The sequence below is a fragment of the Haplochromis burtoni genome, unplaced genomic scaffold, assembly GCF_018398535.1.
Source record: "Haplochromis burtoni strain Fernald_Lab_line unplaced genomic scaffold, NCSU_Asbu1 Contig_4, whole genome shotgun sequence".
NCBI classification, from domain to species: Eukaryota; Metazoa; Chordata; class Actinopteri; order Cichliformes; family Cichlidae; genus Haplochromis; species Haplochromis burtoni.
The window spans coordinates 4,708,741-4,732,123 of NW_024582365.1; the positions used below are offsets into that span (position 1 = coordinate 4,708,741).

The following is a 23,383-nucleotide window of genomic DNA, read 5'->3' on the forward strand; positions in this document are numbered from 1 at the left end:
TCCACTGTTATTTTTTTTTTTTTTTTTACATTTCTAACTGAAATATACCTTAGATTTGAAGCGGAGTAGTCTTTTTTTCTGGTACTCCAAGTCTGAGCCTGACCAAATTCATTCCCAAACTGATTTGAAGATGCAAAATTTATTCAAGCTTCATTCCCATGTAGCAAGAAAAATGTGATTAATTCATTGCATGGCGCCTATAGGCATTGAATATTTGGGTGGAGAACTCACTCTCAAGCATTTCTACTTTTCATTAGCATCCTATTTTGACACATTTTCTTCTTCTAGGGGTTGACGAAAAGAGGCAAACACTTCCTAGGTTCCTTTGTCTTAATTATATGCATGAGATCATGGCCAGGGGCAAAAGGGGATGAAGGGTAGAGAGAAAGAATGAGGAAGAGAGAGAGAGAGAGAGAGAGAGAGAGAGAGAGTTTCTATCAGCATTATAAAGAGGTGCTATAGCTTGTGATGAATACCTCTGCCTATTTAGTCCCATCCATGGGCATCACCGTGACTAGAGTCTTCCTGATATATTCACAGCCCAATCTGAGTCTCCTCTGAGTTTTAATAAGGTCATCAAATTGAGTGAAAGATGCATCTACTGATAATCTGAGGCACTGTCGGCAAAATGGGGTTCAGATTCATCCTTCCCTCATCATCTGCCACCTCTGCTTCTGTCAGTGTCCCTCAATCATTTTCATTTAAATTAGCCAACTCTGATTAGATTTTGTACTTCACAAACCTCACATATACGGTGCTCTAATCCCCCCCTTGGCTTCCAGAGAACCTGTGGCCCTGTAATGTGGGATGAAAGGCAAGTCATCAAAGTTCAAGAAGACATGTACCTGTACGGAATATGTGAGGTGGCAGAGCAAGGCATGGTCTAATGTGCACACTTGACCGTTTAGAGAGCTTTGTCCTTCTCACTCAGCCTTAAGGTTTCCAGTGAGTGATTCATGCTAGTATTTGGCCTTTTCTTAGCCTGCCCTAGATCTTATCACAATCCACCAGACTAATTCTGCATTCAGGAGGATGCACAGCCTGAGAGATAGCTCTCCCCAAGTTATTGAAATGCGGTGAGTGCTGCCTTGTCAGTTGTAAAATTGTGTGGAAAAAAGACAAAAGCATAGAGGAAACGCCGGCTTATAAATCATTGTGCAGCATTCCCTTTGACACATGCTAACTCAACATCCTACTATTAACATCGGGCTTTGCGAAAATATCAGCGTGCAGCTATACTGTGCCGAATCTGCAAACTATTCAAACGACTGAGGATTGAGGAGATCTGTATAGCTCGAGTAGTGCTTAACAATACAGCCCCTAGAATGTTGTCTTGGACTTTTCAGTTAGAAATACTTCTGCTGGGTACATAAAGATTCAGCAGAGTTTATCCATAAGGCAATTTTTTTTCTACAGTTCCACGCAGAGTTTTATATGCAATGTCTGCTTATCCCTATATGACTTTTGCTTGCCAGAAGGATGACAAAATAAGGTCTGAAAGATCATTGCTGCAGTGTTGGCTGTTTTAAGTAGTTCTGTCAATCACTGACATGTTGACAACATTTCCTCTGCAAGCAATTTTTCAGAGTACACAATAATTTACATGCTGCAGCTGCACGTTTTCTTGTGTCGGCTACAAAGCTATGTTGGCACAAGGACAGTTCTAGATTTTGAAACCTACTGAGGACTCTTGTGCTCACAATTTGGTTGAAGTGTTTCTCCCTTGAATAAGCAGAATGTATATATCTTAATCTCATTTGATAGCTGTGCCTAGACAGAGTAATCTCTTCCAACATTATGTGCAGCATGAAGCTTATCTCTTTAAAGAGGATGCTTTTTCTTGTTTTACCATGAAACTGCTTCTGACTGAAAGAGCTTCAAAGGGCTTCTTTGTTTCATAATGTGCATGCAGCTCATTCATGGGCTTGATCGTCTTCTTATTTCCTCCCCCTACTCTCTCTCTCTCTCACTCTCTGTTTTTTTCCCTCTCTCTCTCATACTAGTATGCTATGGTATGGATCCATACCATGTATTTGTCAGGACTACGAAAATAGTGAACATTAATGCTAGTTTTTTAGGGGGGTGGAAGGCAATTACTCTTAGCATCGAGTGCCAGATCCTCGGGTTTATCACGTGGATTATTCTTGTATTTGTTTTTATTATCCTCCAGCTTTACTTTTGCCTAGATTTAGCTCCTCCTGACTGAAAAGCATTTCTAATATGCAGACTTTTTAACTGTCTTTCTTTTTATGTATAGAGATTTCTTGAGGCGTGTGCAAGTGCTTTATTGGTGTGTCTCCATTCTTGGCTGTCTCTCACTCCTATGTCATAGTTTAAATGTTTATAAAGACAGCTGTTTTATTTTAACTTGAGACTGTACAGAAAGGTTGAGTGAAGTCTGATTTTTATTGATAGTAGCAGAAACTGGATGATGAGGATAAAAAGGTAAACAAATCTCTTAAAGTAGTAGTTAGTCGAAACAGATCATTTACTAAAAAATGGTCATTTGAAAAGGATTTATTACCAAGTATTTCATATATTTTTTGGGATGTGTTTAGAAAGTGTCAAAACAAAAAGCCTGAAAAAAAGCTGATGATTAGCATGTTTGCACATTTGCAGGGACCCAACTGAGATGAGCAGAGCAGAGCAAAGAGCCAGCTGCCTTTGTTGAAGAATTTCCCAGGCTGTTTAACTTGACATTCATCAGGATGCATAAGAAGGGCTACAAAGGAACCTGAATAACCTAAGGAGAAACCTCAACAAGATGTTTGTTGTTATAAGATAATTGAAAAATCTGCAATTTAAGAACAAAAATGCCCAAGGATGCCTTGGAATTGTTATCACATATTTCTTTGTTATTACCCAAGTCAAAATGTGATGTTCTTAGTTATGGTACTAATATATCAGTCGAGTCTGGTTTTATTGAAGTGGCTTAGCAATTTTTGCACCAAATGAAACTCACACTGTCTTGTGCCAGACAGTATGAAGGGGAAAGCCCCTAAAAAGCAAACAAAGAAACAAAAACTTAAGGATAAAATCCTGTGAGAAATGTCATTTGAAGTTAAAAACAATGAGTGGACATGTAAAATGCTATTTAACACTAACAAGCTGGTTTCATTTTGTTTCCATTATTCAAATAGGTATATAAAATCAACACCTACAATTAAATATATTGTCCTGTCTTTGCAGAGTGTCAGTGAGTTTGGCTTAGACATCATTGAGACGCCCGAAGGTGACAAGTGGCCGCAGCTTATTGTTCAGCAGAACCTGGATCGTGAACAGAAGGATACCTTTGTCATGAAGATAAAGGTGGAGGATGGTGGCAACCCTCCCAAATCCAGCACAGCCATTCTCCAAGTCACCATTTCTGACGTCAATGACAATCGCCCCATTTTCAAGGACAGTGAGCTGGAAGTCACAGTACCAGAAAACGCACCAGTGGGAACATCGGTCGCTCAGCTTCATGCCACGGATGCAGACTTGGGTTCCAATGCGCAGATCCACTTTGCCTTCAGCAACCAGATCTCTTCCTCGACCAAACGTCACTTTGCCATCAACAGTTCTACTGGACTTATCACTGTGAAGCAGCCACTGGACAGGGAGGTAACTCCTGTTCATAAACTCATTGTCCTGGCCAGTGATGGCAGCTCCACCCCTTCCAGAGCCACAGTGACTGTTAATGTAACAGACATTAATGACAATGTTCCCTCTATAGACACTCGCTACATTATCAACCTGGTTAATGGAACTGTTCTGCTGTCTGAGAATGCACCTCTGAACACCAAAATAGCCCTAATTACTGTTACTGACAAGGATGCAGATCTTTATGGCAAAGTAGCTTGCTACACTGACCATGATGTTCCTTTTCGATTGAAGCCTGTCTTTAATGATCAGTTTTTACTCGAGACAGCTGCTCCTCTAGATTATGAGACGACTCGAGAATATGCAATTAAGATAGTGGCCTCGGATAGGGGGACACCTCCTTTGAACACTTCAGCTATGGTCTTAATTAAAATCAAGGATGAGAACGACAATGCACCCATCTTTCCCCAGCCAGAAATCCAGCTTTCCATACCGGAGAACAATGACCCCTCTACACAGTTAATAAAAATAAGCGCCACTGACGCAGACAGTGGACATAATGCAGAGATTATTTATACTCTCAGCCCTGATGCGCCTGATGGGTTTAACATTGACAGACGGTCAGGAATTCTCTCTGTTGGCAAACGACTGGACAGAGAGAAGCAGGAGAGGTACTCATTCACTGTCATAGCGAGGGACAATGGCTCTACATCCCTGCAGAGCAATGTCACTGTCAAGCTAATTGTCCAGGACCTTAATGACAACAGCCCAACTTTCACACACCCTGAGTACAACTTCTATGTGCCTGAAAACCTGCCTCTCTATGGAACTGTTGGTTTAATCACAGTAACGGATGCAGATGCAGGAGATAATGCTGTTGTAACTTTGTCCATTTTGAATGGGAAAGACAATTTTATCATTGACCCCCAAACTGGCGTGATCAAACCCAATATTACCTTTGATAGGGAACAGCAAAGCTCCTACACATTTATGGTAAAGGCAGTTGATGGAGGACAACCTCCAAGCTCCTCCTATGCCAAGGTCACTATCAATGTAGTTGATGTGAATGACAATCGCCCCGTGTTCGTCATTCCGTCCTCCAATTACTCATATGACCTAGTGCGAACCACCACCACCCCTGGTGCTGTGGTCACCAGAGTGTTTGCCATTGACAATGACACTGGTATGAATGCTGAACTGCAATACAGTCTTATTAGCAGCATCATCATTACATCTAGGGTCTCCCCTCGAGGTCTCTTTGCCATCGACAAAACAACGGGTAACATAACACTGCAGGAGAAAATAGTTGCAGCTGATCAGGGGCTGCACAGGCTGGTAGTCAAAGTCAAAGATTTAGGCCAGCCGGAGTCATTACATGCTATTGCACTCGTTCACTTGTTTGTAAATGACTCTGTGTCAAATGCTACCTTTATACAAGAGCAACTGCGAAAAAGTATGGAGACACCATTGGATCGCAACATAGGGGACAGTGAGGTAGCCCCTCAAGCTAACGGATATGTGATTGTCGTCATAGCTATCATAGCAGGGACCATGACTGTCATCTTGGTGATATTTGTGACCGCTTTAGTGCGCTGCCGACAGACACCCAGACATAAAGTAGTGCAGAAGGGCAAGCAAAGTGGAGAGTGGGTGTCACCTAACCAAGAAAACCGTCAGATCAAGAAAAAGAAGAAGAGAAAGAAGCGATCTCCTAAGAGCCTCCTCCTGAACTTTGTGACCATAGATGAATCCAAGCCTGACGACCCCACGCACGAGCATGTTAATGGCACACTGGATCTCCCTGTGGAGCTAGAGGAGCAAACCATGGGGAAGTACAACTGGGCAACCACGCCGACCACCTTCAAACCTGACAGCCCCGATTTAGCCAAGCATTACAAATCTGCATCCCCTCAGCCTACGTTTCAAATCAAACCCGAAACACCAGTGGCCCCAAAGAAACACCACGTGATCCAGGAGCTCCCCTTGGACAACACATTTGTGGTGGGATGTGACTCACTCTCCAAATGCTCATCGACTAGCTCCGACCCATACAGTGTCTCAGAGTGCAGCTGTCAGGGGGGATTCAAGACTGCGGGGCAAAGCACCAACCGACAGGTAATTCATGACTTCCTTTTTAAACCCACCCACACTAGTCCCCACTCACGCTCCCCTTGCTGTCCTCTGGTAGGTGATGTTAAAGGGGGTGGGTGGGAGCATGAAGGAAGGGGATTTACCTACACAGACCATGACCATGTCTTCATGAATGTCATTTCCACCTAAAAATGGGAAGAAATGAAACAAACAAAAATGAAAGAAAACGTAATTTGTTGCAATTAATGCAGCAAACCTTCCACTGTACTGTTGTTAATCCACCCTGTTTTCATTTTGACCATTTAAATGCAACCATAACTGTATAATCATTTACCATAAAACATGCTCAGCTTTCAAAATCCAATCTTTGAGCAATGGAAGCAGAACAACTACAGTGGCTAGCTGTTTTAAAATGGACAGGGAGTAGTTGCTGGCGGTGCAAACTGGGATATGCAGCAACTCTGAATTTGAGTTATTAGGATGAATGAAGCTGTGACTATTTGGCTAACATTGTCAAAGGCACAAGTGTGAAAGTAAAAGTGCAAAAAAAGAAAAAAAATGTGCTAAAACAACTTGATAAAGAAATCCCATATTTTTGTGGCTTCAGTCGTGAAAATATTAAGTCCTAGCTTAACTGTGCCAGTGCTTCTTTGTGGGAGTGAAACTCATTTGAATGCCAAGGTATAGCAAAGGGCTTATGATTCCCTAAGAGATATTTGCCAAATGTGAAGTGCCCCAATAAATAAAAACTGGCAAAGGGAAATAAATGTAAATCAGAAGTAAGGAGAGGTGGCCTTGCTCTGTGCTGACAGCCAGAGCAGAGCGCTGTGGGGAAGACTGAGTACTGTTTGTGGCGGGGGGGGGGGAGGGGGGGGGGGGGGGGGGGGGGGGGGGTCACAAGGATCAAGGTGACGCAGAGCCTTGAGACCAGTATACTTAAACACCAAGGGAGCAGTAAAATAAAAAAGCCAGCCAGGCCAGTGTTGCATTTAGCCCATAAATGTCCTACTTTAATGACCCCAATTATTGTTATAAATGGAATATGTTGATTCAAATACTTTACATTTTTTAAATGGTCTCACGTTAGAGAGGATCACAACAAAGGTTTGCCACACTGATGTGTTGTTTGTGTTCGACAGGGTGATGTTGTTGTATTTCTAATACGTGACAAAGTAATATCATGTTGATATTTGACCTGCTATCACTCTGACGATGGAATTAATGAAGGTTGATTGGTCTGTGCGTGGGGTCGTAATTTATTCATACTGATCTGTGTGTGTTGCCATAGTTTTCCCTTAGTGTCAAACATCCAGTTGATTTTTTCTAGCTTTTCCAATCATTTCCTTGTCTTTCGTTTTGCTTCTTTTAAGATTTTTGATGATTCCCATTGTTGCTTGGTTGCACTAGCTTTCGTTTTTGTTACTGTTTTGATCATGACTTTCACAACTGTCATTCATGCAATTCTGGGTCAATTTCATGATATTGCATCAATAATTGATTTTGTTTGATGAGGTGCTTGCTTTTCTTTGTGTCTAGCATCATATTGCACACAGTTTCTCGATCTTTGGTTCACTTCTTTCTTTTTGCTCTCACTATGCTTCTATTTGAGATCTAGCAAGCTTTAAAATTCATCATAGCGTAGTTGTGGCAAATGACTGTTGATCCTGTGAAGTATTGTACTTAGGCTAATTTATGAAGACACCCACACAGACTTGATAGTCATTCCCTTCATCCACCTTTTATTTGAACCCCTAGTTAAAAGCTATGCTCTGCCATGGTACATTATACATAAGCCTGCTACATGCCCCTGGTACCAAAGATTTCATCCATAATGTGTTTATATGACACACTGACGAGTTGTCAGAATGATTTTCCCCTCTTACAAGTAGTGGCTGCCCTGAAATATGCAGAAATATTCAGCCTGTGTTCAACCATCCTAAATTATTATCCGTTATGAATTTTATGCATCAAGGATTGAAATTGATTTCCACTCATGTTACTGATCAGAGTGAAGAATTGTTATTATTTTTTTTTTTTGCAAATAATTTCAAATCAATGAATATTTAATTAGTAAACGTTCTGCCAAATCTCTTCGGCTATGGTTCTATCTGATTATTTCTAAGGTATATTTATCCACACTTCTAATAGAACATGGGTTTAATATTCTCATATTCTGGTATTATATCCAACTAATATTTCAATATTAGCAAAAAAAAATTGTTCTCATTGGTTTTCCTCAGCAATCCATCTTTAGTGATGTTAAGCTGGCAATATATCTATTTTTTTCTCTCTGTCCCCTTGAGCAATTGGCAAGTGATTCCTCCCACTTTACACATTAGATTTCCCACAAGTTTAAAGTGTGCTTATTTAAAGCCTATGTCATAGAAAAAAATAGCATGAAGCTTTGCCTGATGAGAATCATTGGCTGCAAAGGTTAATTAAATGCACTAAAGGGTTAATCACTCGTAATACAGTATGATTAAAATCACTCTAATTGGTTTGAGAAAGAGGCTGATAAGAAAGAAGAAAAAGGCAGCTGTCCTTTAAGATTATCAGGAGTACCATAAACTAGCCTTGAGTGAGTCCTGTCCTCAGGATCCAAAGCGATATGACAATAGATGCCCAGCAGCCCTGTTTGCTAAAGGACTATTAAAATTGAATCTGTTTGATTTTATCTTTACGCTTCTTCAAAGAGACTACATTTTCAAAGTTTTAAATAGCACTTATAAACAACACTTCAAAATGTGTATGATTCTTGATCTGATGTGGTATAAACATAATGTTTGAGAACTTGTAGAGATCATTTGTAGTGTGGTTCTTAAAAGAAAAACTACATTTGGTCTGTAAGTGGCAGCTATTCACTCTCTGTTCAGCTTAACTTAATAAAAAAAACTCCAAACGCAAAGATCATAGGTAGTTTTCCCTGTTCTTCATCAAAGTGACGCAGTTCTTTTGTGCATTAAAGTAATATCTAATTGTCACAGAAGAAGGTGAAAATGAAACATAGACAAAAAGCAGAGCCATTGAATAACAATAGAGAGGGAATGCGGGAGGAGATAATTATGGTTGAAGGTCAACAAAACGTTTCCAGGGACTTTACAGATGTAGCTGATAAAGACTAAAGCTTGTAAAAATACTTCAGAGACTACAGATTTGTGCCACCATATGGCTTCATTATACAGTAAGAGCTATAAATGCAAATCTCCTCTTTTCCCTCCCTTCTCTTCCTATTTTTTATGCATCTCATCATTTTCTTTTAACCCCTACCCCCTCGATATTAGAGGTCAATCTGCCTCCAGTGATGAGGAGCACTTGTGAGCGTATGTGATTTAGAGGAATCAGATCAAATGACTACCACCCTGCTTAAGTGATCTCAGACATCATGATGAATAGGTTGGCTAATATTGTCTTATGTTTGGCCCATAATTCTACGCCCACAGTGCAGGAATTGAGATTAACAATTTGTTAGTGTCTTCTGGCACCACTTCACACAGTACTGTGCAAAAGTATTGAGCTCTCCTTGATTTCTTGATTTTTTCATTCCAAGAAGCCAGACATTGTTCTCAATTTTAAAGTTGTCCTAAGGAATAGTTCTCCAGGCTTCCGGAAGGTCTTTCAAAGTTTTTCTTTGGACATTGGCTGCTTTTTTTCTCTCTTTTCAGTCAAATCCCTCTACCTGACCAGTTTTAGAGGAATGTTTTATTATTATAGCATAAAAAACACATAACTCAAGGGATAAGCCAGTGATGCCTCTACAATATAGGCCTTTTTTTGCTTAAATGTGACACAAAAACATGGTGCCAGTGGTCTCCATGGACAAATACTGAGGTATGTCAAATTACACAAAAACTGGATTGAAACTCAGTGGCGACAGGGTCTGATGGATTAATTAATCCAAATCTAACTGTTTTGTTTCAAATCATTGTCAGTATGTATGTAAAACATGGTGGAGGCTTTGTCATGGTTTTGGGATCCATTTTAACCAGTGGTTCTGGGAACCTTGTCAAAATTGATTACTAACATAAAAAAGTGTCATCAAATTTTGATCCACCATGCAATACCTTCTGGAAAGCATCTAAATAGCAATGGCTTCATTTTCCAGCATGACAATGATCCCAAACACACTGTCAATAATGTAAAAATAAACATGGGTGGAAAGGCACAGAGTGGAACACTCGGTCATGGATTGGCTTCTCCAGAGTCTGGACCTGTGTGGGATCATCATGACAAAGAACTGAACAAAAGGCAGCCGACATCCAAAGAAGAGCTTTGAATGTCCTTCAAGAAGCCCGGAGAACTATTCATGGAGACGATTTAAAGAAATTACAAGAATGCTTAAGAGAGTTCAGGCTGTCTTAGAGATTAAAGTTGGTCATACCAAATATTGACTTTGAAGCTGGTCAGAATTGTATAAGCATTGTTTTTGCCTTAAGTGCATACTGTATTCCCATGTATCTTTGCACATTTTTTAATAAATTTCCAAAAATATAGCAAAATATCAAGAAATTGGATGACCACAGTACTGGACATTGAATAAATAAAGATATTTTATAGATGTATTGGATAACAAAGGCAATATTAAACCTTATTTGTGCAGAAATCTTTTATTTATGTGGGGGAAGGAATGGGCCAGTAACACTTGCCACCTATAGTTTGATGTTTGATTGCAGGATGTTTGTGCTTAATGGTAGTGGGTGCACAGCCGGGCATGAAAGCTATGATTTCACAAGGTGATCAGTTTCAAATCCTTGCAACTGATTATGGTTTTGTTTGTAGTAGGGTTTTTTGGTCATTTTTTGCATTTTATTATTATTATTTGTTTATTTCTGTTGAGTCATTGTTGAGTCATTGCATCTGTAATCACTGTGCTTTGTTAATGTGAGCACTATCAAGACAGATTCTTCCCAATCGCAGATATGTTGGTACCTTTGTGAGGAACAGCAAAATGTAATATTCTGTACATATCAGAGGACCCACTGGCAAGGGTCCGAAATAAAGACTGGGCCTAAATTGATCCAAATATTTTTTTTTCTTTTTTGAGGGGAAATGAAGAGTGCTGCACTAGTGTGGTGGGAGAGAAAAAAAGAGAAATTGGGAGTGGTAATTGGATGAGATTGCATGCTCTGATAAGTACGGGAAAATGCACAAATGTGTGATACCTGTAGCATTCTTCAAGGAAACCTGACAAGATAATGACTTGATTGCCAGCCGTACCTTGAAGAATGCTTTATTTTTTTTTTTTTTTTTTTTTTTTTTTTTTTTAAATATCATCCACACTCTTTTTGGAGTTTTCTTTAATCAGTGTTCAACGTAGCCTCACACTGATAAGGCTACAGCATAGGCTGCTCAGAGCTCAATGATATTGTAACTACAATCTCCCTATATCTGTCTGTCTCTCTATATTTCAGGAGATGGCACTGAAACCACCACACTATGGCACACTCTGTGGCACAGGTACAGCTCGCTCCCACAGGATTAAAATCAATCTCTAGCTCCCAAAAGAGAGAAAAGAAAGAAAAAAGAGAGAGGGAGAGGGCAGAGGGAGGAAAGGAGGAAGGCAAGAACTGAAGAGGTGAAAACAAGTACTTTACTGCCTCTACCGCCTCAAACCACACCTCTTCACACAATTGAGCGAAAAGATGAATTTAGAGGGGGTGGGGGTGGGGGGGAAGGGGAGTCTCAGAAAAGAACAGACAATGCTTCATGTTGCTGCCTGAAACTTGACAAAGCCCTTCATGTGAATCTGTTGGAAGTTGGAAATGCTTTACTGAGTCCTCTGCTATTATTTACCTTTGTCAGTGGGGATGATATTGTATGCCCCATACCCTCCTCAAAAAATGTCCCACTCCAGCACCCACTCTGTAAAATAGGTGTCAAATACAGTCAGTAGATCTGTAAAGTATGTTTATATGTATGTATGTATATCTATCACAGAGTTGATGGTGTTTATATTTATTGATTGCCTTTTATTTGCTTTGTTTTCAAAACTGCCTGGTGGCCATTTTTATTTTCCTACTTTCTATTTTTTGTATCATTTGATGTTGCTCTATCTGGGCTTGCTCATGGAACTAATGACTTTTAATATATTTATGCTGCAAAGCCTATGATCTGTAGGCTTCCATTAGTATTGAGCCCGCTCACAGTGTATCATGTCTGTCACCCTTTGCCTCGTTTATTTCCACTTTTGCAACTGATTACATTGTTGGTGACAAGTGTGGCTGATGTTGCAGATGCATGCATGGCCCTACAATACCAACAGATTCGCAGTGCTTTTTAGCTGTGCTACCGTTCGCCATGCTGTTATTACACTGGTAGAAATGGTAGGACAAGTTTAATACTTTGAGCTAAGCCACAATCACAAGGGACTAACTGCTGGGGTTATAATCAAAAGCTGTTTATGTAGGGCAGATTTGAAGAGCACTAAGCCTAACCTTTTGTGTGTCGCTTACTATTTCGAAGTCAGAACTGATTTAACTGTTGGGACCCATATTAAAATGACTCCAGATGGTAGGGGAAAAAAATCATAATTATAATCCTCTGGCAGTCATTAATATTTCTTGGGTTCAAGCAAAAAGTGCTTCACTTTGTACACTTATTTACACTGGAAAAAAGAGAAACGTATTTTCTGATGAGAACAACACTGAACACCAAAATAAATAGGTACTCCAGGATTGAGTTTAAAAACAAGCAATAAGTTAAGATTTGATTTCAAAAAAATCCACTATGATGCACTTAATACTTATTATTCAGAGCAACGCTTTTTTCTACTTTTTCTCCACTCATAGGACCATCATGACACATTATGTCTTATTGAATCATTTCTACCATGCACACCAGTAACTGGCTCGATGGGTTTGCAGCGTTATTGTTCAATAATCCTGTTAATTGGTAAGCTAAACGTCTTTAATAGGTAAGGCCTAAAAGGCAACTTCAGTACAGAAATATAAACATAGAATTAGAGTAATTAAAATGGACAAAGTCTGTGTAGTCAGTTAGAAATGTGCGGCTTGACTTGGGTAGGTGCTGTTTTCCCTCCTATATATAGTTAAATGAAATGACTGCACAGACAAGATGCCTTTTTTTCATTTTGTTCCAGTCTTTGATCTGTCATGGTTGTACAGGCTGTGTCCATTTTAAAGCTTTTAATTTTATGTGTGTCACCTCTTTGTAAGGCAGGTTGTTATTATTTAAGGAGGTATATTCATGTAATTATGGTATCAAATGTATTCACTACTGCGTAGGAGCCACAGTATGAAATATACATAGCATCCTAGCACTGTGTAATAATTAGATTTGCCTGATCTTTGGGGAAAAGACAAAAAAAAACATGCAGGGGAAAGCTTTTGTCCTTGTAAGGGAGACAGAAACCTCACTTTTATTCAATGTGAAGTACAATATGCACCTTACATGATCTTTGTAATTGACTTTGATTTGCCAGTGTGGAGAAAACTGTAAATGTTTTGTTTATGTATGTGTGCGCTTCTGAAATTTATTAAAGTCTTTTGCATTGTATTGCATATTTCGATGACTCTTCTTATTCATTGTTTTAAGCATCCAATATTAGTTTACATCACACAGTTTTCTGCACACGATGCCGTGTCTGCCTGATGAGAACAGTGAGACTATAATGAGGCCAGCACATGTTGTAGAATAATTTGTTGTTTTTCTCATATACACTTAGTTGGTGACATTAAGTATTGGTAAAACAGGCTGTGGCCTGTAAAAAATATATGTAGCTGTGTTGGTTGAGGCAGCATTAACAGGTCAATTTCAGCCACAGAAAAACACCCATACATTTCTTCTACATTTTGCAACAGTATAGCATTTAAATAGGCAAAAGAAACAAAAAACAATGATTTACATCGCTAATTAGGAACAGATTACAGATAAAAAAGTTATGGAAATCTCGAGAAGAACGCATCCTTTGAAGTGCAGAGACAGAAAACAGCCAAACAGGAGCTTTTTTTGGACCGACACTTTTTTTAAAAATTTTTCTTCCTTCCATGAGAGCTGATAATGATCATTTGATAAAGATAACTCAGCTATTATGATGTACAGTAGGGCACGAAAACAGGGGTTTACACATCTGAGAGAGACTGATGCTAGAAAGTACAATAACCACTGCTCAAACATTGTGTTATGTGCTGTTTATGCGGATTTGATCCAAAAATACAGACTTGAAAGACATAAAACAAAGTCTGAGTCGAGACAACAGAAAATGTTTAATTGCTTATCAGAGTTACTTCATAGTTTGAAACCAAGCAAGCTAATCAGTTCCCGTGGGGAAAGTGTCCTTGGTGATTTGAGAAAGTGGTGCACACTCAAGAAAAGCGTTCTCCAATGGATAGTGCATAAATGTCAACTTTCTATTAATAGATAAATGTAAACCTGATAAATGCATCGTCTTGGCGTACAAACAGAGAGCGTAGATAGATAATAAGGTAGATGTATCTCTTTGAGGAACACAAATTCAGCTTGATTTTTTTCTTTCATATATAATTAGGCAATACATGTTTTCAGATGAACCATAAATAAATTTAACAGCCAACCATTAATGAGTATTGACATTTGTTCATGAGTGGTATGTGTTAGATGGAGTTTTCTCCAGCGTCTTGGTGCAAAGTCCAAATTAAGAAGGAAGAAAGAAAGAAGAAAAGGAAATTTATTCAGTGGATGCTGGGTTCTAGCTCTGTCTGTGAATCACTGTTTTTCTTTGTTTGTTTTTTCGTTTTTTGGTTGTTAGAAAAGGCACACAAAATCCAGTGCTTTTATCTTTTTACATGGCTATTAAAGCTTGCCCCATAGCTACATTACAGCGTGTCACTGAGCAAAGCATTAGCAGAGTTTCTTTGTTGACATATTGATTCATGATTTATGAGACGGCAGTGTTCAATTTCATTTACCAGGCCAGGAAGCAAGTTATATGTACTAAGTTTGATTACTTATTGTATAATGCAATGATATGTTTGCAGCTGGAGCATCATATATATGGACCAACATGCTGGGCTTTACACAGACACACATGCGGCCAGTGGTTATGTTCGTGGAGAGGCTTGCTAAATGCCCTTCATTAAATTATATGGATATGTTTCTTTTTCCACTTTGTTTGCTTAATCATTTAGACAGTGGCTTCTTATTTTCCTGTGATGTCAGCTATTCACTTCGTTATTTAAGATTGCATCCTAAGAACTAGTTGGGAATACTTCACAATACTCAGAAAGTATGTGTGAAGTTTGTTATACCAGACAAAGATTGCATAGATGGCCCAGTGACTTTCCTCAACCTTGAGAATGCATGCAATCAGTGCAATCAGTACATCAGCCCTGTTATCAGTTCTTTGCCTCTAATAAATGTAACATAAAACTAAAGCGTGTCTGTTATTTATGTGGTAAAGATTGCAAAGGAGTAACTGAGTAGGCAAAAACCATTACACATTGATTTTACAAGTCACTCACGTTCTCTTCTGGGATCATTGATATCCGCTGTAGACGGTATAAAATTACAATTCAAGATTACAGATTTTTAAACCAAATGATTGCCATAGTTGCTTTGTAAGTTCACTTTTTAAATGGTGAATTGGTGAATTCTGAGGATGGTATTGCATATATTTGATGTCTTTTTATGTTATAGAGAATAACACAGGTTAAAGTGAAGGCATTTAATAGTTTGGTTGTCTTTGGGGAGGTGTAGGTCAATTTAACAAGCAGCAAGCATGCTCAGGGTATGATGTGAAGTTGTCCTGAAGCAATACTGACTGTGTAAGCAGAGGCTATTTATGCATGTGCTGTGCAGTGGTGCAGGAAACAAGAAGATGCTGTGTTTTTTTTTTTTTTTTCTGTTGCACTCCACTCAAGGCAACACTCCACACAATTGCTGCCAAATCTCTGCCAAACTGAATAATTCAATCATCCCCCATAGCTGCAGTGGTCTATCTACCTTTGTGTGTGCAACAATCAAATCAGTGTGGAAGCCTGCCGTGTGGTTCTTTCTGAGACACTGAGTAGCTCTACAGCCCGGAGATTGTTTTCATTGAAAACAATTGTGTTGATTAAACGAGGTGTGACTGTGGAGCAGGCATCTGAAGAACATCGATTGCTTGTACAATTGTTTGTTCCTTGTTAAAAGTGTGATCTAAAACAGTGGACGCCGTTAGTGTGCAAGGAGCATATGGTTGGCTGGTGTGCCCTTAAGACAGTTAGTGTGCTTCTGTATTTCCAAAAATATCCCAGGTAAAGAAATCCATTGTGATCGCTTGTGTGGGCTTAATAATGCCTTTTGATTAATGACCACATAAAATTCTTAAATCACAGTTTCGGGTGGGTTAGCATGGCTTTATCAGGACCTGATTTATATTATTATATTTTATTGCATTTTATCTTTTGTGAATGTACATTACTTCATACAGATAAATGATCTTTACAACATTTTTCAGCAGATAGCAGCCTTCCCATTTCCCTTATCCCACAATTCTTTGAGGTACTCGTGTGGATTCAAGCTTTGCTTAGCTCTAATTCCCCTGTAAAAAAAAAGAGTACTGTAAAGATTAGGCAAAATGTAAAATTGTTATTCTGTTTTATATGTTTGGCATAGCTGGACTGGCCATCTGGCATATTTATTTATTTTTATAACAGTATAAACAATGAAAGGTGATGGATTCGCCAGATGCTGGCAGATGTGTAAAAATAACTCAGTTGTTTGGTGGTGGCTATGGCGAAGCTGCCACAAGAGGCCAGGTGGATGAGGGAAAGGAGAGGCAGCAGTACGAGAGACCCGAGGTGGCCGCTGGTCCGAGTGTCAGGTGAACTGAACTTCAGGTAAGAAGTATGACCTGCAGTCTATCTGGGTCCGATTTAAACCAAGTTTAGGTGGAGTTTATTTTCGTTGTGCTGACTTTTTACAGTCAGTTACAATAACTCGTACTGCATGGTAGCTAGCATGACGGAGTTTCTACAGCTGGGTGGGTGCTATGATGTTACTAATAGTGAACTTTATTTTATTCATAAGGTTAGTTAGTAGAGTTGCAAACCGTCCCCTAAAAAGAGAAAATATTACACATTTCAAATTGAGGTGAAAAGGAACACAGTTTGTCCCGTACTTCAGCTACAATGGAAAAAGACACAAAACTGGAGTTTTTCTCTGTCTTTACGCTGCAGCTGCCTCTTCTCTCATTCAATCATGAAACTGATCAATGATCAGCTGATCAGCTTTTCTCTCTTGTTTGTTTATCGCCCACTTTGCGCCAGAAAGAGGAAACCAGCGGATGTCGCGCTAAACAACAGCAGCACGTTTGATCAGCTGTTGTTAAAATTTATTTAATATTAATTTCTCGTATCAGCTGATGTTTGCTGGAGCCACAGCTGTAAAAGCTGCTGGTCATTATGTCGGTTTGGTTATCTGGTGAGAGGGAAACATGAAGATGAAACCAGGAGATGTCCTTACTGGATCATCAGAGCTGAACAGGTGATAGAGAAACAGGTTTACCTTTTAGATGACATGAATAAGTTGAAGGGAAGTTATGAACTGTTTCTGAGAGACAAATAACACCAGGATCCTTTCTGTGTAGCTGACAGCTGGTAACTGTGCAGGGGCGGGTCTAGCAAAGTTTTGCCAGGGTGTAGGTGGGGCATCAGTAGGGAGAGGGGGGCACAAAGAAATACTTTTCTTTCTTATTCTCATTTAAAATATCTAGCTTTTCTTAAATAATTATCTGAATCTTACAACCAAAGTTTTTATCTGATGTACAACGTATAGAAATCATACATAGACCAACAAGACAGTGTACATCACTGTCACAACAGCCTTCGTTTTCATTCAAAGGCTTTATGATTTTTCCTATAATACCTGGTGGGCCGGTCTCTAGTCAAAATGCCCGGGCCGATTTTTTGTCCTAGTCCAGCCCTGATGTTTGGGTTTTTTTCTTTATCAGTTTTCGCTACCTGTTGCGGACATCTGTAAAAAAAAAAAAACCCACTCACATAAAGGCTGTTTGAGTTTAAATTAGTTCCTCATTACCAGCCACAGCAGTGTGTTGATACAGAGTAAAATCAAAAGTGCTGGAGTCATTTCATCTCATTTGGTGTAATTTAACTACAAGAAAGTTATTCCTCAAAACGATTTGGAGTCAAATGTCATATTCTGCAAGTAACTTCACACAGTACTGTTTTTAGAAGATGTAAAATATGATTCGCAGCAGTGAGCAGATTTTTTCCTGCATCTTCTGTCACAGAGGATTTTATCTGTGGACAATGGTTTAAATAAATTGGGTTCTAATTTGCCACTGATATTATCTGGTGAACGGTCATTAGTGTTATTGTTCTTTAACTACTTTTAGTGTTCATTGTAGTTTACTGTTGCTGTTGTGTTTTGTTTTCTTTCCTGTTAATGCAATAATGTCAGGGCATGCAGTCTGGGAAGTGTGTAGCTGTGATGGAGCGGGTGTGATCATTGGTGTTGGTGTCTTCCCATTGTGAGAGAATTAATAGTTTTACTTTTTTTAAAGCATACAGTAGAATACCTGCATGCCAATCTATTGTGCTATTTCATTGCCACTTCTCACTATGGATCACTGTTTAATACTATGTGATGCTGTCAAAATTGTGCGAAGCAGATATTCTTTTCTGAAATGTAGCTGGGTTGCTTGACTGATGGCATGTAATGACTGGTGATATGCAAATCAGGGTTCAGCTGTCTGGATCTGAACATTACTCTTTTTGAAAGAGACTAACAATACTTCGTATGACAAAAACAACCACTCCTAGGAATAATGTCTTCGCTCAAGAGAATTAGTCAGTGTTAAGGATGTTTTCATGGCAAGATGCATGAATTTTTGCAAGCTGAAGGTGGCCAGACTAGAAGGCGGCAACTTAAAGACAATGTCCAAGGAAGGCTATGTCTGTGCTCCCCTTAATCCTGGTAATCCTCCTGCAGGATTCTTGATTTGCTTTTGTAAAAGAGATTGGGAGATGATAAGATGCTCGTCCGCCTCCTTAGAATAGCTGATAATCTGGTTTGAACAGAGGAATCAGGGGGTATTTAGCTTGCCTTAACATTTGCCCAAGCAGATGGCGCTGACGGGGGAAGGCACAACCTTAACCTTCATCCCCCTCCCTCTCTGCTTGGTCTACTTTGAGGGGGGAAAAAAGAACAGTGGGATGATAATCAATGTTGTTTATTTTGCTGCTTGACTCTTTAAGTACTTTCAGCCAGATTATAGGCTTTTGCAGGGGATAATCAGGAGACCGCAGACAATTGCTTTTTTCCCATCCTGACAGTATCCCCCCACGAATGCGTAAAGAAGGCGATTTAAAGTAGATGCCAACTCTTAATTCCTGATTAGTCCCATTGCAAACCCTGTTAAAATTAACTGGACACTGCGCTAATCACTACATTTTGAACACTTGCTGTTCTGGTGCAGTGGACATACCCTATCCAGTGAGTAAGACGACTTCCCACAAGTGATAAATCCATTAACACTCCGTTTTGAGGCTTTTTCCTCAGTGTGGTTACACACAAACACACTATGAACCCCCAGAAAGTTCTTGAGGGTAATTGTAACACTTCAGGACTGAACCACTAGTGGGCTGACGTATTATAAAAAGAGACAGAGACAAGCCAAGTTCTCATCAAAGTTTTAAGGTAATTAAAAAAAAGCCAGTAAACAGCCAATATTAAAAATAATACATGTTAAGACTCTCTTCTCCCTGAGAATTGTAAGTATACAATTTAACTGTTAAAAAAAGGAGCAACAGTAACTTTTTTTGGACTGCAATATCTTCAGTAGCATTTATGTAAGCTGTAAGCATGATGGCATGTAATCCATTAAGTCATTTATATTGGTTCCCTAAGTCTACCTCTCTACACTTAATACCTCCGGCAATCTTCTCAGCTTGGACTGGACACCTGCAACAAAAGCATTTGAAGAAATGAGATCAGCCCATCGACTAATTAGAACTGTGCACGGCATATGCGAGCGGAAGGACTATTTAACTAAAGCATTTGTTGCATCCATTTTTTCTTTGTCTCTGCAGTTGTGTGCTATAACAGGATATTGTGCATAGCTGTCAGGCTCAGTCTGGTGTAGAAGCACAAAAGACAAGCAGCCCAGAATCCATCCTACTCAAACATGTACACGGTGCAAAGTTAATCCACATATACACAATGACATGCTGATTGTCTTTGTGCGCTCTCACTTCATCCAGACACAAGCAAAAGAGTCAAGCGCTCTCGAACAAGCCTTTTGAGGGGAACGGTCATTTTCAAAACAATTTGCATGAGACACACAAACATTATACATTGTAATTGCACCTATCAGCACAGCTTGATATCTTTGTGTGATACTTGCTGTAATTGATGCAGTTATTGCATTTGTTTCTTCTCGTCTGTGCTGTGCTATTTAAGTGCTTCCTCGTAATAAAAATTTATTCAATGTGATGTGCTTGAAAGCTGATGTCAGCAAGGAGGTATGTACAGAACCATTAACAGAGAATATTAGATGGTGAACCACATAAAGCTAATGCTAGGCTGTGGTAACACGCATCATGCAGCTCATACTAATTGCTTGGACCTTTCCGTGTACCAGAGTTAAGACGTCGCTGGCTCTTTGAGGTTCACAAAAACAAAACAGAACACATCAGTGCCTTTAACTTAACTTTTTGACCCAATGCCTTCAGAAACGGCTTTTATTATGCAGCAGCTAGCACTGAAAACTTTAGCTCCAGTGCTTGGAAACATATGCCACAATAAGAAAAGGAAAGAGACCAAGATCTTGAAATGCAAAAGGATAATAGAATCAAGGAAAAGTCTTCTTTAGTAATGTGTGAGAAAGTCACAGATTGGCACACAGAATTTCAATGCATACAGTATTCAAAAACAGCAGCAAGCCATTCCCAAGATCAGTCATACTATTTTATAGTATTCTGACAGTGTCTGTATTTTTTGAATGGCAAGAGACTCTTTATAAAATGATAAAGTTTCATGTCAGACACTTGTGCTTAACACTCACCTTTTAAGATAAAACTGCTGTTAAGACTGCATTATAATTGTGTTATGACTGTGTTATAAACTAAAAAAATAAGTATAACAGAACGCTTTTACTCTATTTGCATTTTGTGCTCTGTTTCTCTTTAGCTAATGAAACCAAAAGGTAGGAGTTTGTACACATAGATTTGAACATCTTAGTGTCATACAGTACTGATCTTACAGAATGTCCACAATATAACTTTTTATATACACTTTTCGGCAAAAGAAATGGAATGGCACAACTTAGATTACCTGTAATCCACACATATAGATATGCACTCCCTGTGATGGAGCAGACATGTGTTCCAACCCAGAAATAATGGACAACACTTCAATGACTTCAGTGAATTGTGCCGACCTTTTTGTATTGTGTGGATGATTGTGTGATGCTCCCTCAGATAATGACTGTGCCCTACTTTGACTTTGAGGCAATGACCTGAAATAAGGCACACAAGTGAAATCTGAGTCTCGATGAACCTGGAAGTGATTAAGGTCACCCAGACACACCACATTTGTTTGCCGGGTGACTCACATCAGCCGATGTCTGCAAATCATTTGGGAGTGCATTGTGGGAATCCTTTCCAATGCAAACAGTGACCAGCACGCTTAGGAAGACTTTCGAAATGATTGGTACTCCTGTATAAGTTTGATACAAGTCCATTCTGAGTTCAACTCTACAGATATACGAGTTTGTTTTTTTGTTTGTTGTCAGAGCACCACTTTCTGAATGTTTTTTCCTGAAAACTATAGTTTGTGACATACTTCTTAGACTGTCCAACAATATTAGCAATATGATGAGAGTGCAAAGCATCAAAACATGCAGTGACTCATGAGAATACTATTGCTATGCATTAGCTCTGGACACTGACTAGACAAAGGGAGACTTACTTACTCAGAAAAGTTAAGAAAGGGCTCTATTAGTGCAAGTGCACAGCAAAGTACAGTGGCAGTGAGTCAATGAAAGTTTTTTTTTTAGGAATATAAAGATACATCCAAGTACTTAAGTATGCATCACATATAGGGAAGTAAAACATCAAGCAAATGAAGACATCACAAAAGATGATGCATTACTGAATCTTGCATTCATCTCAACTTAACTCTATTCAGCGCTTTGATACATTATTTAACAAAGTGACTGAAAAGGCTGAGTTCCAGACTCTGAGTCTCACTGACATGATGCACATATGACTTTGGGGAAAACATGGATAACATGAGATCATGTCTACCTCTTGAGGGAAGGGTGCACTGCGTGGATCTCTGGCTTGTTTTTGTGCCTTGCTATTCTGCTGGGGATCAGTAAATAGATTCTTGCAACAGCCATGGTAAAAAAAAAAAAAAAAAAACTACTCTTCCTCTGCTGTGTATGTAAATCAGAGTAGGGGGATGTAATGAAATAATGAATTCTTCCTATTTTTTTTTTTATTTTTACAAGAGGGACTTATGGGACTCACTATATTTAGATAGAACAAAGAGATTGCCAGCGGTGTCCAATCTCTCTAGTTAAGTTGTGGAGTTTTAGCCAACTTGTCAATGAAGAACTGCTTACTTCAATGCTTAAAGACATGCTGGGTAAAAATGGAGCTCTGTGCCTCCCTCCAGACAATTTCAATTAAGCCTCTGTGGGGCTCAAAGAATAGATGTGTCAATAGATGGTAATTTTTTCACCTTAATAGATTACGGATGTTATCAGTAAGATCACTGGAGTTGATTCTGAGTTATGTGCAGTGTGTATTATATTGGCTACATGCATAGCAAGCCTGTAAGATGACCCGCCCTGCCAGCAAGAATTGCTTTGTCACTCAGACAAATACGGCAGATGAATGCTCAGCATGATGCTGGGTTATTTGTCATCTGGTGTTCTCTTTCTAATGGGTTTACTGTTTATGATCCAGGTCAGAGAAGGACAAAGCACTCCACACCAGAAGTTACAGCACAATCTTAAGAAAGATCACTCGATAGAGCCTAAACTCTCAACTTTTTAAACTGTTTTATTATTCCCACTCTACTTATCAACTTAACCTCCAGCAAAATATAATCATTTTGCTTTTTATACTCATTCTAAACTGCTTGGGGTTTTCTCTTCAGTAAGTGGGGTCTTTATATAAATATTATAAACACCCAGCTCGCCCCTGCAGGCGGTTTATCCTTCAAGCTCGGGTCCTCTACCAGAGGCCTGGGAGCTTGAGGGTCCTGCAGTATCTTAGCTGTTCCCAGGACTGCGCTCTTCTGGACAGAGATCTCCGATGTTTTTCTCAGGATCTGCTGGAGCCACTCGCCTAGCTTGGGAGTCACCACACCTAGTGCTCTGATTACCACGGGGACCACCGTTACCTTCACCCTCCACATCCTCTCGAGCTCTTCTCTGAGCCCTTGGTATTTCTCTTTATCTGCCGGTGGTACATACCGTGCAGGGGCCTGTCCTTCCATGATGGTTCCTTGTCTCCCTCCTCTTTCTTGGGTTTCTGCTGCCTGAGGTATTCACTGAGCACGCTGTCAGTTGGGGCCATCTTCCCAATGTATTCTTGGATGTTCGTTGTCTCATCCTGGACTGTGGTGCTGACACTCACCAGTCCCTGGGCCCCTTTCCGCTTAGCGTACAGCCTCAGGGTGCTGGACTTGGGGTGATACCCTCCATGCATGGTAAGGAGCTTTCTTGCTCCGTGGCTTCTATCTTCTCCTTTGGCCAACTTAT

At 39.5% G+C, this 23,383-nt stretch overlaps 1 protein-coding gene across 2 annotated transcripts in view; it reads left to right on the forward strand.

The window, feature by feature from the left end:
• The window catches only part of pcdh11 (protocadherin 11), a 134,187-nt gene that overhangs the window by 10,681 nt on the left and 100,123 nt on the right, over positions 1-23,383 (forward strand). The window contains exons 3-4 of one of the 2 annotated variants that reach the window (XM_005913396.3): positions 3,190-5,697; positions 11,082-15,508. In XM_005913396.3, coding sequence (XP_005913458.1) covers positions 3,190-5,697; positions 11,082-11,165 — 2,592 coding nt within the window. In that variant the 3' untranslated portion in view covers positions 11,166-15,508. Of the gene's footprint in view, positions 1-3,189; positions 5,698-11,081; positions 15,509-23,383 lie in introns of those variants that run through there. The other variant, XM_005913395.3, reaches the window with a different exon arrangement.